This window comes from Poecilia latipinna, unplaced genomic scaffold (genome assembly GCF_001443285.1).
Source record: "Poecilia latipinna isolate Pla-1442-1.1 unplaced genomic scaffold, P_latipinna-1.0 Scaffold111, whole genome shotgun sequence".
In the NCBI taxonomy this organism is placed as follows: domain Eukaryota; kingdom Metazoa; phylum Chordata; class Actinopteri; order Cyprinodontiformes; family Poeciliidae; genus Poecilia; species Poecilia latipinna.
Genome location: NW_015112727.1, coordinates 403,087 through 415,948, shown reverse-complemented (window position 1 = coordinate 415,948; position 12,862 = coordinate 403,087). Strand labels below are relative to the sequence as shown.

Genomic DNA, 12,862 nt, shown 5'->3' with positions numbered 1-12,862 from the left:
AGTTATAAAAATATTGGATTTTTATTAAAAAAAAAAGTAAAAAAAAAAGAAAAAAAAAAAAAAAAAAAAAAAAAAAAAAAGGAACTCACACAAAGATCAGCAAATATATACAGCATTTGGAATTACTGACCTATTTAATTATTGACCACTCATTTTTGTACACCCAATAACAGCAAGAAACTGTGTCTGTAATTGCATTTGGGACCAGGGAGGATCGGGACAAAAGGGGAAAAACAGTCCAACAGCTGGCACACATTCTAAGCTAAGATTAAAGGGGAGGCCACTGTGGTCAGGGTGGTGGTAGTGCTGGTGGTGGGACAACCGTAGAATGGCCCTCACACATGGGTGTGACTGGGAGAAAATAGTAACAACATTTGGACTGGATAGACAGGCTTCCCCAGCCGACAGAGACAGGTGTGGCCCCGCCTTGGAGGGGGGCAGGGAGGCAGACTAATGGTGGTATGTGGGAAGAAATAGTGACAGGGTATGTGATAGTTATCTCTCGCATTCGCGACCCACTGAGCTTGTATAGACATGAATTCCAGAGTAATACCGCAGCTTACAATATTTTCTAAACTAATGACTGCAACGAATGTCACAAAACTATCAGGATTACGTATACAGCAGTTGCATTCGCAGCCCCTGTAAAACTCAGCCGATCGAAGCAATTCCTTCACGAACCATTTCCAAGCCAGTTAAACTGTTGTTCTAAATCAAAAGAAAAGTGGCAAAGTTATAGGAAACCCCCAAAATTGAGAGTAGCCCAGTTTTATACAACACTTTCTATAGTTTTTTTTTAAGTTTGACCAGGACCTGATCACTTATGTTGTGATCTCGGGTCTGGTAACGATTCGAAATGTTAGTTGTTGGGATGCACCGATCAGTCAGAGACCGGGATTGGAATTATTCTTCAATTAACCAGAATTTATTAAAAAAGAAACTGAAAATGCCAGGTCAGGTTTTGAAGAAAACTGGTATTTGCCGATAAAGAACCTAACTGGTGCATCACAAATTGCTTGACGTCGTACAGTTGGAAAGTCACAAAACAACTGGCATTTCCTCATTTTTGTGGTGCAAACAGGTGTTAGCCGTGCAGGGCAATGGCATATTTTCCTCTAGTCAATGTATTTAAAATACAGAAGGAACTTGCTCACATATAGAAATTGCACAATGCTATTATTGTTATTAAATAAAACAGAAAAAAAAAATCAGACGTGCAAATAAATAACTTACTCCTGCGAAATAGACAATGTTTTCCATGAGCGGCAGCCATATTTAATCTGAACTCTGAGCTGTGGAGTAGCTCTGACTTTCCACTTCAGAATTTTATGTAATTACAGAAAGTATCAAATGTCTCTTTGGGATTACTGTTGGATATATGGCAAATAAAATTAAGGAATCGTTGCTTTTTGAAGGTAGTTTAGTGAACAGTTGGAAACTTGGTCAAGGTTTCCTTAAGGTGTAGACTGGTCTCAGATTCTCAGTAAAAACCAGGATTTTATGGTATAATGTTATTCACAATTGCTTAACATATTTTATCTGATTACATGCTTCACAATCACGTGTACTGAAATGTTTTAAAAAACAGCAAAGTTTGTCTGTCTTAGTGCACCAGTTTTCTTTCAGTTCACATTTGCAGTGTGTAGCAACAGATACGGAAGGGGCTGAGAGTTCAATGCAGCTTTAGAAACTTCCAGTTATTCTCAATACTTACTCTGAGGTCTCACTAAAATAACTTAAAACCATGAGATGATAGAAAAATTGGCTTTGACTTTCCCTTAAACGGCCGTTGGGGCTATTCTACAGTTGGAGGTAAGGGTAAGGATTATTAACAGGATTTAACAGAAGATTTTAGTCGCATTTTCGGATTCTTTAAAAACATCAAAGCTATTTCATGTCTTTTAAGACACATACCAGAAATTAAATGCTTGCTTTACCTCTGTCTCAGGGTCAGCTTGTGATTGGACGCTGCGCGGGGTGTCATAAATGCCATCGACATCCGCTACGCGAGTAGATTGGATCGGCTGCTGCCACCTGACACTTGGAGGGGTGTCATACACCTAACATGGCAGCACAGGACAACATCAAGCTGTATGAGATCATTCATCATAAAAACTGATGTAAGGTACAAAAGTAAGTTTAAAGACATGTTACCTGGTCATCTGCAGCATCCGAGTAATCCTGCTTTTCTCCAGTTTTGTTCGGCACTCCGCCGCTTCTATCCAGGCCGTTGCTCATCTTTTCTCCATTACCCTGGGGAGTTCTGATTTGCTTGTCCTCTGGTTGCGGCTGGCCTGCGGGACTTGCCTGAGCCGTCGGTTTGGGGATGGAGGCAACTGACTGAGGTGTTGCTTGCTGTGCTTCTTTCCTGGTGACCCCTCTCACAGGAGGGGCTGGTGGAGGAGGTTTGCGGGCAAAGTTTGGCGATCCCGGAGCCCTAACTTGCCCTGCTCTGATTGAAAAAGGGGATCCCCGGTGACTAGCCGCACCGGGTTTGCCCCTTCCAGCTGCAGAGTTTGGGGGAAGACCCTTGAGCAAGGTTCGGGGAGACGCTTGGGGTGGGGTTAGCGAAGATGGGTGTTGGTGAGCCAGAACTGTGGCGGGTGGCCGATGTAGGTTTGACCCGACAGGGGTTGGTGTTTGGTAAACCCCAGGTGTGTCCTGACTTGCTTTGGGCTGTGGCGTAACACTGATCCCAGAGGTGCCGTTAGCGCAGAGAGTACTGCTCACACCACCACCTGTTGGGGACTGGTAAACATCATCGCTTGCAAGCGGCGTCCCTTTGGGCACCAAGTAACAGTCGTCTGAATGTCCTACTGTTGGCTTGTCTCTCGGAACAAGGTATGTAGTGTCTTCTGGTTCATCGGTAGCCCTTGGGACGCCACTGGGAGAAAGGTAAACAGATTCTGAAGCCAGGAGAACTCCAGGCTGCCTGGCATGCGGAGCTGCAGAAGGCATGGGACTTAGTGGCTTCTGGTAAAGAGTTCCAGACATTTCTGAACCACGCCCCCTTAAAGACGGAGATCGCGGCCGTCCTGTCACACCAATATCCCAGTCCGGTCTGGGGCGAGTGCCAGAACTCGAGTGTGAGCGCGGACGGCCGGCCTCCACTCTGCGTAGCTCTCCAGTCCGAGTCGCAACCCCCCCGCCTCGACCTTCACCTGTGGCAGACGGCGACAGGTATACTCCGTCAGCAACGTCCGTGCTTTCGCCGAAAGCAGTCCGAGCCAAAGGAAGGCCAGGGGATAGGTACACAGAGTCTTCCTTCGGTCCGGGACCAGGCTCAGAGCCTGGCGGCGGAGCGGTCTCCAAAATTTTGAGGCGATTGGCGGGAACAATGCCCTGTTTGCCATGCAGGGAGCACTGCCACCAGCCTGGCCCGCCAGTCTTCTCTTGATCCAGAACCATCAAGATGTCGCCCTTTCGGAAAGCCAGTTCCTCAGGGCTTTCTGCTGTGTTGTCATACAGGGCTTTAGCCAAAACCGTCTAGAAAAAGAAGAGGAATGACAGTGGGGACTTTGAATACTTACTAATTCACTAATTTAAACGCCAAATAGAAAATGAAAAAGAGCTGTAGTCTGCAGTATACAGTTACACTTGTTTGTCCTGTCTCACGTGTTTACACCACAAGCAGTAGTGAGCAGTAGTTGATTGTGTCACCATATTTTGCTTGTTTCATACCGGACTTTTAAGAGAGTAAATTTTGAGTGCATTTATTACCTTTCATAACCGTTAATATTTGTTTATATTCCTTCAATGTCTGCTGTAAGGAAACATTATTTAACTCCAGATTGAAATTTATTTTGTTGTGATCTGGGGTTATAATCTCTCAGAATTCAAATGAATCCCAACTACAATCTACAGGCTAATTAAGGCAAATGAAATATATTCAATGTCAATATAAAAAATATTCAATTCAACCACTTGTATGATCATTTCAGCATGAGAGATGTACCAAGAAATTGTTAACCAAAGTTTTTTAGTTTTTGTTTGTTTGTTTGCAGAGTTAGACATTTAATGGGAACAAAAAATAGCCGTCAATTTGCATCTGTCTTGGGAACATTTGGTCATATTGATGAAGGAAAGATTTGACTTGGAGCCAAGTGTTGTGGGTAAAAACATTTGTCTGTTGGAATCTCAGTGCGAATTCACACAACATCCTCGAACCGCACTAATTGCCAACAGAAGTGTCTGAATACGGTTCAAAAGGTCAATCCCAAATCTCTTTGCCCTCGTTTTAAATTAGTGATAATTATTTAATTTTAAGTGGAGAAGTAACCCAGAGTCATATTGACATGGTACTGCCAAGTCATAAAGAGTTTGTTGATTGTTTAGAGCCATTAAATGAGGAGAAATGACACTGAATAGTGAAGAGTTCAGAACATCTGAATGAAAAGGGAGGAGAATTGGTGGACCACAAAGCACAGAAATACACACACACACACACACACACACACACACACACAGAGAGAGAGAAAATCCAAATCTCAAAATCCCCAGCTGGGTCAGTAATGATGGCCAAAAGAGAACGAAGGGAAGCAGTCGGAGGTGGATCAATGATCAAATGGACACGGGAGCTTAATGTTAATGAGCAAGATGAGAGGGAGGGGGAGGGGATGAGAGGCACATCTGTCCCTGGCTGTTTAGGGTTTAATTGCCAACCCAAAGCCAGAGAGTCAGACCCCCTTTCATTTTCTAAACCAAACCCCCATCAGGGACAGAGAGGCTCCAATGAGCCATGAGGGAGCTCCCCTCCCTCCCTCAAAACAGTAATGGAGGCAATAAGGATCCTCATAAAAAAATATAGTGAAAATCTACAACAGCTAGAAAGTGGCCGTCATGTTTCAGCTTATGTCAGTCATTTATAATCTCATCTGTCCACCACAGAAAGATTGGCATTTTTTATTTATTATTTTTTAAATAAATCCATGCACATAGAAAGGAAATACGTGTACTTACAGAGACAGACATGACTCCAAACTCATTAGATATTTCTCTGAGAAACTGTGAAACTAAGTGCTCCGATCGCTCAGCCCATCCGTGCAGATCAGATCAGATCTGCAGAGATTTTTGTCGGATGTGTTGACGGGCAGCAGCAGGGAGACTGGCTGCCGAGGCACAGCTGGCTCTGGACGGGACTCATCTCAGTGGTGTGGCTGCCTCGACGTCCCCCGTCTTCGTGCGGATCCTGTAATCCATGTGGGAACGACGTTCACGCTTTGATGAGATACAACAACTGAACACCAAACCGGTCCAGCCACCTAAAGTCATGCACCATCCATATGCAACACGACGTGCGACGAGCGATTGTCGTTACGTTACGGTTATGCCACCCTAATAGATTGCATTTAAAAGCAAATGGTGCACGTTAAAATGGTAATCTAGCACGTTAATAGCTGGAGCGCGCGTGCAAAATAATTGTTAATTCGTGTAATTATGGGCTGATAAGACGGCAACGAGCCGTGGCGAGGCCTAGCTTTAAACACTAACCGACTGGATTACACTCTCTAACGCTGGTTATCCATATCGCCCCTTGCTGCTAAGGCTCAATTCAAAACAATAGTCCTGGAGCGTAGCATGAAATCCCAGCTGTTACCAGTCTAATCGGCGCTAGAGTACAAAGCCGTCGGTTTAAAATTAAAACAAATACCTGGCTTCTGTCTTATCGTGGATAAACTTCCCATCGACGTAACGCTTTCAGGGAGATATGTGAGGAATCGCTTCTTTCCAGGCGTGAAAATCTTTGGCCATTGAGGTTCGATCACACAAACGTCGGAGAGCAGACGACGCATGGGCGTCAGAGTCGTAGGCCAACTTCGGCCGCCATATTGTGAGTGGCATTTTTATTTTTTTTTATTTTTGGACTCACAAGCAAACTGCTGTCACACTGTTTAGTCACGTGAATTTTTGTTCAAGTTACATCTGTATCATAATAATTTTGATGTATTCATAAATTAAATTTATTTCAGGAATATAATTCAAAAGACTAAACTACTATATAGATTTATTGCACAAAATGATGTGTTTTTGTGAATCTGCATGAAAGTTTGTTTTATCTCTCACTTTGCCTCTGGTTCTTCTGAATTTCCTCACTGAGGAGCAATACAGGTAGTTTCTATTTTTCTATTCTGCCTATTCTATTTCAAGCATTAAAGTTCAGCACATAGGAATGTTGGTGTTGACCTTACCTCAATGCTAACCTTCAGGTAAGATCCTAGTTATCTCAGAAATAGGTAACTAAAATCTTTGCAGATCCCACACATTCTGGACACATATAAGGTAAAACATTTAAGGTTTTACCTTCAGGTAGGCATGGTAGAGTGATATTTGCAAAAACAAAACAGTTTTTTTTTTTTTTTTTACTCCAGGCTGTCTCTCTGCTTAACATTAAATCGTGGAATTTCTTGTTTGATTTTTTTTTTTTTTTTTTTTTTTTTTCAAATTTGGCAAATAAAGCTGATTGATACATTTCTCTCATTTCTGTTCATTTTGATGGAAAAGGTTTGCAACTTCAGAAAGCAAAAGAAAAAAAGTAGTTTATTTGAAAATCAGAATATTACACAAGCCAAATGAAAAATGATTTTTAAAACAAATATGATGACACAATCAAGAGAAAGACTGCTGACTTAACAGCTAACCAGCAAAAGTCATTGACGCCCTCCATATGTGACACAAAGATGTAATGATCAATGAAACTGGTTGTTTAAAGACTGCAGTTTCCAAGCTTGTTAGTGGAAGGTTGAATGCTTGAAAAATATGGAAGAAAAAGGTGCACAAGCGTAAGGGATATCTACAGTCTTCAGAGGATTATGAAACAAAACTCATTCAAAGGTTTGATTTCTATTAGCTGCATTAATCTTCAAAGTTAACAGACACTTGACATAAATCACTTAACTTTAAAATATGTGTTTTGCCTCGTGATTTAAAGCATTGAATTCACTAAACATTTCCCTAACATAATCATTCATCCAGGAACAAGGTCTGCAGGTCTTTACATGGTTTTGACATTTAGTGTGTCATTAAGATAAGCCCTTCATAACTTTGGCAGGGTTGAGATACTAGACCATTTACAAATGAGAAAAACTACACTATTAGTCACTTAAATGAGATCTTTATGGTTAGCTCTTTGATATCCCTTTCTCCTAAAAATCTAAGTAATTCATTATTTATTCATATTTTAATAATTAGCAGAAAAATAAGAATAATACATTCTCAACACCTAAACTAGTCTAACATTTATAGATTAAGTAGTACTTTTTGAGCTAAACAAATCTGGAAAAACTTAACTTGTTTTAGTTAAAAAGACTGAAACTATATTTCATTAAATTATTTCGCATATATTAAGAAGTAAATTAATCTACAATAAAAAAATGATTTCACATTATTGTGTATAAAAACTATATATATTCGAAGTAGTTTACAATAAATGTTAGTGCCTTTGTTATGGTGCAAACCACGTTTAATAGTAATAATCCTCCAGGTTCACATGCCACTCACAAGATGGCGGACGAGCTCACTGTCTACTGTGCAGTTAAATCAAAAATAATTTTTTGTTAGAGAGACGTGCCTCTCGGCCTCTTTCAGTGGTTCGGACACATTACTTCATAATTCGTAATATATATATATGTCGATGGGTTCGGATGCTCCCCTGAACTGTAAGGTAAACCTGTCTTGTTGGCACAATTATTTAGTCCAATCGTTTCTCACTGAAATCTGGCTTCTATCCGTAGTTAGCTGCACCTCTTTCTGTGATTGGCTGATGTTTTGTGGGTGCGTTCAGGGGCATCGATTTCAACTGTTAATCAGATATCTAATCTTCCCAAGTAGTCAAAACGTAGACACGTAAGGTTATTAGTAAGTCACGAACCTAACAGTAAACAGTTATTCTACCAACTGATGCTATTATTACAGGTCACACATTTAAAAGTTGTCAAATGAAAACGAGGCGCTTGTTTGAGGCTTTTATTTTGACAGCGGTACCTGTATCCGGAATACAGAAGATGTAGCAAGAGTCAAAGGTCCTCTCGCCAGAGTTTGCCTGAGTTTTGTGTTTTATCAAACGTTCCACCTTTGCGACTTCGTCCGTTACAGTTTGCATGTCCTTCTTGGTGAGATAATCCTCCTCCTGGCGCTAAAACGTCAGTATTCCTTCGCTGGCCGTAAAGTTATAATTGAACCTCGATCAGATATTCCATTATTTACATTGCTGATTTAGTATGAGTCTTAACGGTGTCGGCTTGCGTAATGTACAATTGGAATTCTGTGTCATCCACCTTTCATACCTCTGAATCCCGCCTAACAACAAGTCCAGTCAGAGTCCCTGACCTTTACCCTCGTGAACTAGTCTGTGCATGAAGTAACCTTGCTGCTCCGTGTCGCAGGTGATGTTTCGGGGTTTATCCAGGTTTCTGAGGACCAACCCGGTTAATGTCCAGAGAAGAATGTCTCATAGCAGTCTGGATGGGAAAGTGGCTATTGTGACAGCCTCCACAGATGGGTGAGAATGACTGAACTGTTTGTAGAGCTCTTAGTGTCTGGAACAGCTTTAGCAGAAACCGAGGACGTGACTGTGGTCTGCTTTTGTAAGAAAATGGATTTCCAAATCAAAAAGAGAAAAGAAAATGTAGTTTCTCAGTTCCGATATGTTGCCAATGTGTAAATAAATACATGTTTCAACGATGATGTTTCAAATGATACATGTTGACTTCCAGTACCTTGCAAATGTTTTTCTACCCCTTACACTTTTTGACATGTTGCCACAATTAAACCTAAAATCTAAAATGCGCTTTATTTGGATTTTTTTTTTTTTTGTGATAGACCAACCTGTAAGTGTTAGTTTTTAAGTCTTCCCACACATTCTCCATTTAATTTAGCGCTGGACTTTGACTGGGACCTTTTAGCACGTGAATATGCTATGCTGAGCACCGATGAGCATCTAACTGTTTCAATTTTAGGCTTTAAGAATGTCATAGATGAGTCTAAATTCTCCTACAAGGTCTAAAATTGCCTTTATTTAGGTCTTAAATTAGTATATTACTTTATTTATTCTTTCTTCCTGACATTTGCTTATTGTTGGGTCTTTAGTAAAATTACATCAAAACACCATTATCTGCAAAAAGGTCCTGGACAAAGTGCAATATTTTAAATTTACTTAAGTTATTTTGGAGAATTTGCTTTGGTCTTTACAAAATTTAAGTTACTGAAACTTGCAGAAACCATGTTTGCTATCTTGTATTGCCTTAAACCAGCTTGCATGATGCTGCCACCACCACGTTTCCCTAAGGGAATCGGGTGAGAAGAGGTGCAGAGTGGTGTTTACACTTCAATTAAATGGCATAGTTGGTTTATTTGACATTGTGAGATTGAATACAAATCCGTACTGTAAGTTTTTGTGCATTTTTACTTGCATCCTACTTTTTGTTGGCCTACTTCGTCAAATCCCAGCAAACCACGTTGAAGTTTGCGGTTGCTGTGGAGATAAGACGGGTCTGGAAAGTTTTGCGAGGCTTTGTTCGTTCGTGATAAGGCTCCGTTTTTCCTCTTTCGCCTCAGAATCGGTCTGGCTGCAGCTCAGGCTCTGGGAAAGAGAGGGGCCCATGTGGTCGTCAGCAGCCGGCGGCAGGCCAACGTGGACAAGGCTGTGGCTTTGCTGAAGAGCCAGAGCATCCGAGTAACTGGAACCACATGTAATGTAGGCAAAGGAGAGGACAGGGAGAAGCTGGTCCAACTGGTGAGCTCGAGCGTCTTCAGTGGTAAAATATGTGGAAATAATGCAGGCCTTCAGCGAAAACTAGTTAAAAAAACAAAAACTGAATCGGAGGTATTGAGGGAGCGTCTTTATTTACGTTTACCCCCAGTCAATGGAAAATCCGACTAAACTCCTGGGTAATAACTGCGTTATTTTTCCAGGCAAACCTCAGACATTTCCTGTTGCCGCGAACCTGTAGAAGGTTCTGCTCAGGAGGGATTTGAAACCCACTGCTCCTCGCCGAGCTTCAGCTGAGCTCCTTTTCTTTCACCGACGCAGACGACTCTGGTGAAGTTGTTCCAAGGGGGCCTCAGTCTGTCTGAGGATGTTGGGGGGCGGGTGGGAACATTTTCTCTGTCTGAAGACATTCAGATGGTGTGCGCTGATGTTTGTTGTTGCTGGAGGTGGTCTCCAGCGTCACTTCACTTCACATTTGAGGCTCTTATTATTATTCCTGGAGACCAGCAATCTTCCCAAGTACTTCGATCTTAATCTCGGCAGCCCGTAAACTTTTCCACTGCAGAGATAAGTTTTGAGGTACATCTCGGAAAACCACAAGCATGCAGCTCTGCTTGACTTGGAGGATACCTGACTGCTGTGTGAGGTGCCTCCATGGAAACCATGCCTTTTATAAATGATTGGTACATATGGTAGACCCATAAACAGCCAGTTCTTTAGCTCCTGTTTTGTGCGTCCTTTGTTTCCTGCCTGCGTCTAATGTGTCGTGCCGTCGGACAGTCTGTCTTGCAAAGCAATAATCGTTTCATCCCTTTGAAATGAATCTTTAATAGTTTCCAAACTCGTGTAAATCTGCAGATTGACTTTTCGAGTTTCCTTTTTTTTTTTTTTTTTGTGAACTGCACCGGGGTTTTAAAATGTGTTTCATATTATTTGAGGCCTGTGTCTCTTTGCGTTTATATGCTACGCTGCAGTTTAACTCCTCACTTTTTGTTGCACTTAGACTGTGGACCAGTGTGGGGGCATTGACATCCTGGTGTCCAACGCAGCGGTCAACCCGTTCTTTGGAAACATCTTGGACTCCACAGAGGACGTGTGGGACAAGGTAAAGCTTCAGGACTCATTCTCTTTAACATAAATGTTTATCTTTAACATGAATGCCAGTGAAAGCCTTTAACGTTTGTGTTTGTAATGTGACCGAATGTCAAAAAGGTTGAGTGGTATGGATGCTTTTGCAAAATATCAAATTTCAAGTTAAACGAAAAACTTCTGTTTCCCGCTTCTTCTTTTTTTCTACCGAAACGGTAAAAAAAAAGAACATATATTTGTATCATTTTAGATTCTGTCTGTAAATGTAAAAGCTGCCTTCCTCCTGACGAAGCTGGTGGTGCCTCATATGGAGAAGAGAGGGTGAGGATGGCACTGGTAGGAAAAGAAGAGCCAACAATGAAACTCTTAGTTGTGTTTTCAGTGGTCCTCAATTTCTCTTTCAGAGGCGGAAACGTGATATTTGTGTCTTCTGTGGGTGGATACCAACCAATGCAAGTGAGGTTCTCAATCAAGTTTTTCCCTTTTAGCTTCACTTAATATGCGCTGGTTTCAGAAAGTCAAATTTAAGACTTTTGAAGACCTTTTTAATGCCACCGTCAATGAAATTGAAGACTGAAAAAAAAAAATATATATATATATATGGGATGGTTGGAGGAACTTTATACATTACAGTCAAGCATAGCAAAAAACTAGCTTTCCTCGTCACTCTTGATACCCGTGTCTTCTGGGTTCAGCAAAACGGACCTGCTGCGTCTCTCTGCAGGGCCTGGGCCCCTACTGTGTGAGTAAGACGGCCCTGCTGGGTTTAACCAGGGCGCTGGCTCCTGAGCTGGCTCACAGTAACATCAGGGTGAACTGCGTGGCCCCTGGCGTCATCAAAACCCGCTTCAGTTCTGCAGTAAGGACACCAACGCTTCATGGATCTTCAGGCCTGTTGTGTTCCTCATTACCGTATGAGACTGTAATTTTTTTTTCTTGTTCCAGTTGTGGGAAAACAAAGACATTGTGGATGAGTTAAAAAAGCAGCTCAGCATTAAGAGGTGACGTTTAGTTTAACTCGTTGTGGTTGAGCTGCTGAATCCGTGGAATAATTGTGTTTATTTGTCTGCGGCTTCAGGATTGGAGAACCTGAAGAGATCGGAGGGACGATCGCCTTCCTGTGCTCTGATGACGCTTCCTACATCACAGGAGAGACCGTCACGGTGACGGGAGGGATGAGCTGTCGACTCTGAACCCCGTCTGACTTCAGACCCGTTTATGATTTTTTTTTTCTTCAGATTTTATCCTTGTCCAATTTTTCCATCATATACTTTGGCCTTCCTACTGGATCTGTACATAAGTCATCATTGATCAGAAAGCTAATACAGATGAGAAATTTTATAACAAGATACCATTCTGCAATTATAACTTGTCTTGTGATAGGCCTGTCACGATAACAAATTTTGCTGAGTGATTGTCTAAAAAAATTATAGCAATAAACAATATTGTTTCAAGACCTTTTGACACTGATTTAATGGAAATGATTAATTATGCATGCGATTACCTGCCATAGATACATACACTTTATTTTCAAAAGAACACAACTCTGGAACTAATAAACTAAATAAATAAAGCAAACAAAAACAAAACGGATTCTCAGTCTCCATTAACAAAAAACGTACTTGAATAAAAACTAAACATAAAGCCAAAGTGGAAATAAATGCTCCATTCAACCAAAAGAGTGCAGATTATGAAGTCTGTATACTATATTGACCTTCAGTAATCAGATTTAAATAGAGAAGATGGGCACATCCGACTACCTAATGCAGTAGTTCACACTACACGATTTTTTGCCCCCATTTTTCCCTTAAGATAATCTTAGATCGTTGGCCGATCTAAGATTGTCGCTGGTGATGTCGTAACCGATCATCCTGCAGTGTGTGGTGTGTTACGGTTATGATTTTCATTCAGTCAGGACTTTACGCTGACTCTAGCCACATTCATCACAGGTAGATTCTAGTAAAGCATTGATTAATGCCCGCTTTTAAAATGAGTTAACTGGACTTGTAGCCATTATTTTGTGCCCATGTGGCTGGACACTACAAGGCACAACGAACCCGATCAAAC

At 41.4% G+C, this 12,862-nt stretch overlaps 2 protein-coding genes across 5 annotated transcripts in view; one reads left to right on the top strand and one right to left on the bottom strand.

Annotated features, from left to right (window-relative positions):
* The window catches only part of efs (embryonal Fyn-associated substrate), a 16,048-nt gene extending 11,005 nt beyond the window's left edge, over positions 1-5,043 (bottom strand). The window contains exons 1-3 of the mRNA XM_015027973.1: positions 4,960-5,043; positions 2,155-3,486; positions 1,938-2,060 (exon numbers count right to left, since the gene is read on the bottom strand). Of these exons, the coding sequence (XP_014883459.1) occupies positions 1,938-2,060; positions 2,155-3,486; positions 4,960-4,971 (1,467 nt within the window). The 5' untranslated portion in view covers positions 4,972-5,043. The remainder of the gene's footprint in view (positions 1-1,937; positions 2,061-2,154; positions 3,487-4,959) is intronic.
* Positions 5,044-5,172: 129 nt separating this feature from the next.
* Positions 5,173-12,252, top strand: dhrs4 (dehydrogenase/reductase (SDR family) member 4). Of its 4 annotated transcripts, none has more exons than XM_015027975.1 (9): positions 5,173-5,323; positions 8,382-8,497; positions 9,553-9,730; positions 10,710-10,811; positions 11,046-11,116; positions 11,200-11,251; positions 11,520-11,654; positions 11,741-11,796; positions 11,874-12,252. In XM_015027975.1, exons 1-9 carry the CDS (start codon positions 5,198-5,200, stop codon positions 11,986-11,988), a joined length of 951 nt encoding a protein of 316 aa, XP_014883461.1. In that variant the 5' UTR covers positions 5,173-5,197; the 3' UTR covers positions 11,989-12,252. The 4 variants fall into 4 exon arrangements, with proteins under 4 accessions (XP_014883461.1, XP_014883463.1, XP_014883462.1 ...); XM_015027977.1 differs by lacking the exon at positions 5,173-5,323 and adding an exon at positions 7,913-8,138; XM_015027976.1 differs by lacking the exon at positions 5,173-5,323 and adding an exon at positions 7,919-8,108.
* Positions 12,253-12,862: the final 610 nt, after the last annotated feature.

Excerpts from the sequence above, each read along its gene's own strand:
- dhrs4 (XM_015027975.1), top strand. The coding sequence starts at position 5,198 with ATGTGGGAACGACGTTCACGCTTTGATGAGATACAACAACTGAACACC. Across the intron at positions 5,324-8,381 it reads GCGATTGTCGTTACGTTACG|GTGATGTTTCGGGGTTTATC; the intron begins GTTATGCCACCC and ends TCCGTGTCGCAG. Across the intron at positions 8,498-9,552 it reads GTGACAGCCTCCACAGATGG|AATCGGTCTGGCTGCAGCTC; the intron begins GTGAGAATGACT and ends CTTTCGCCTCAG.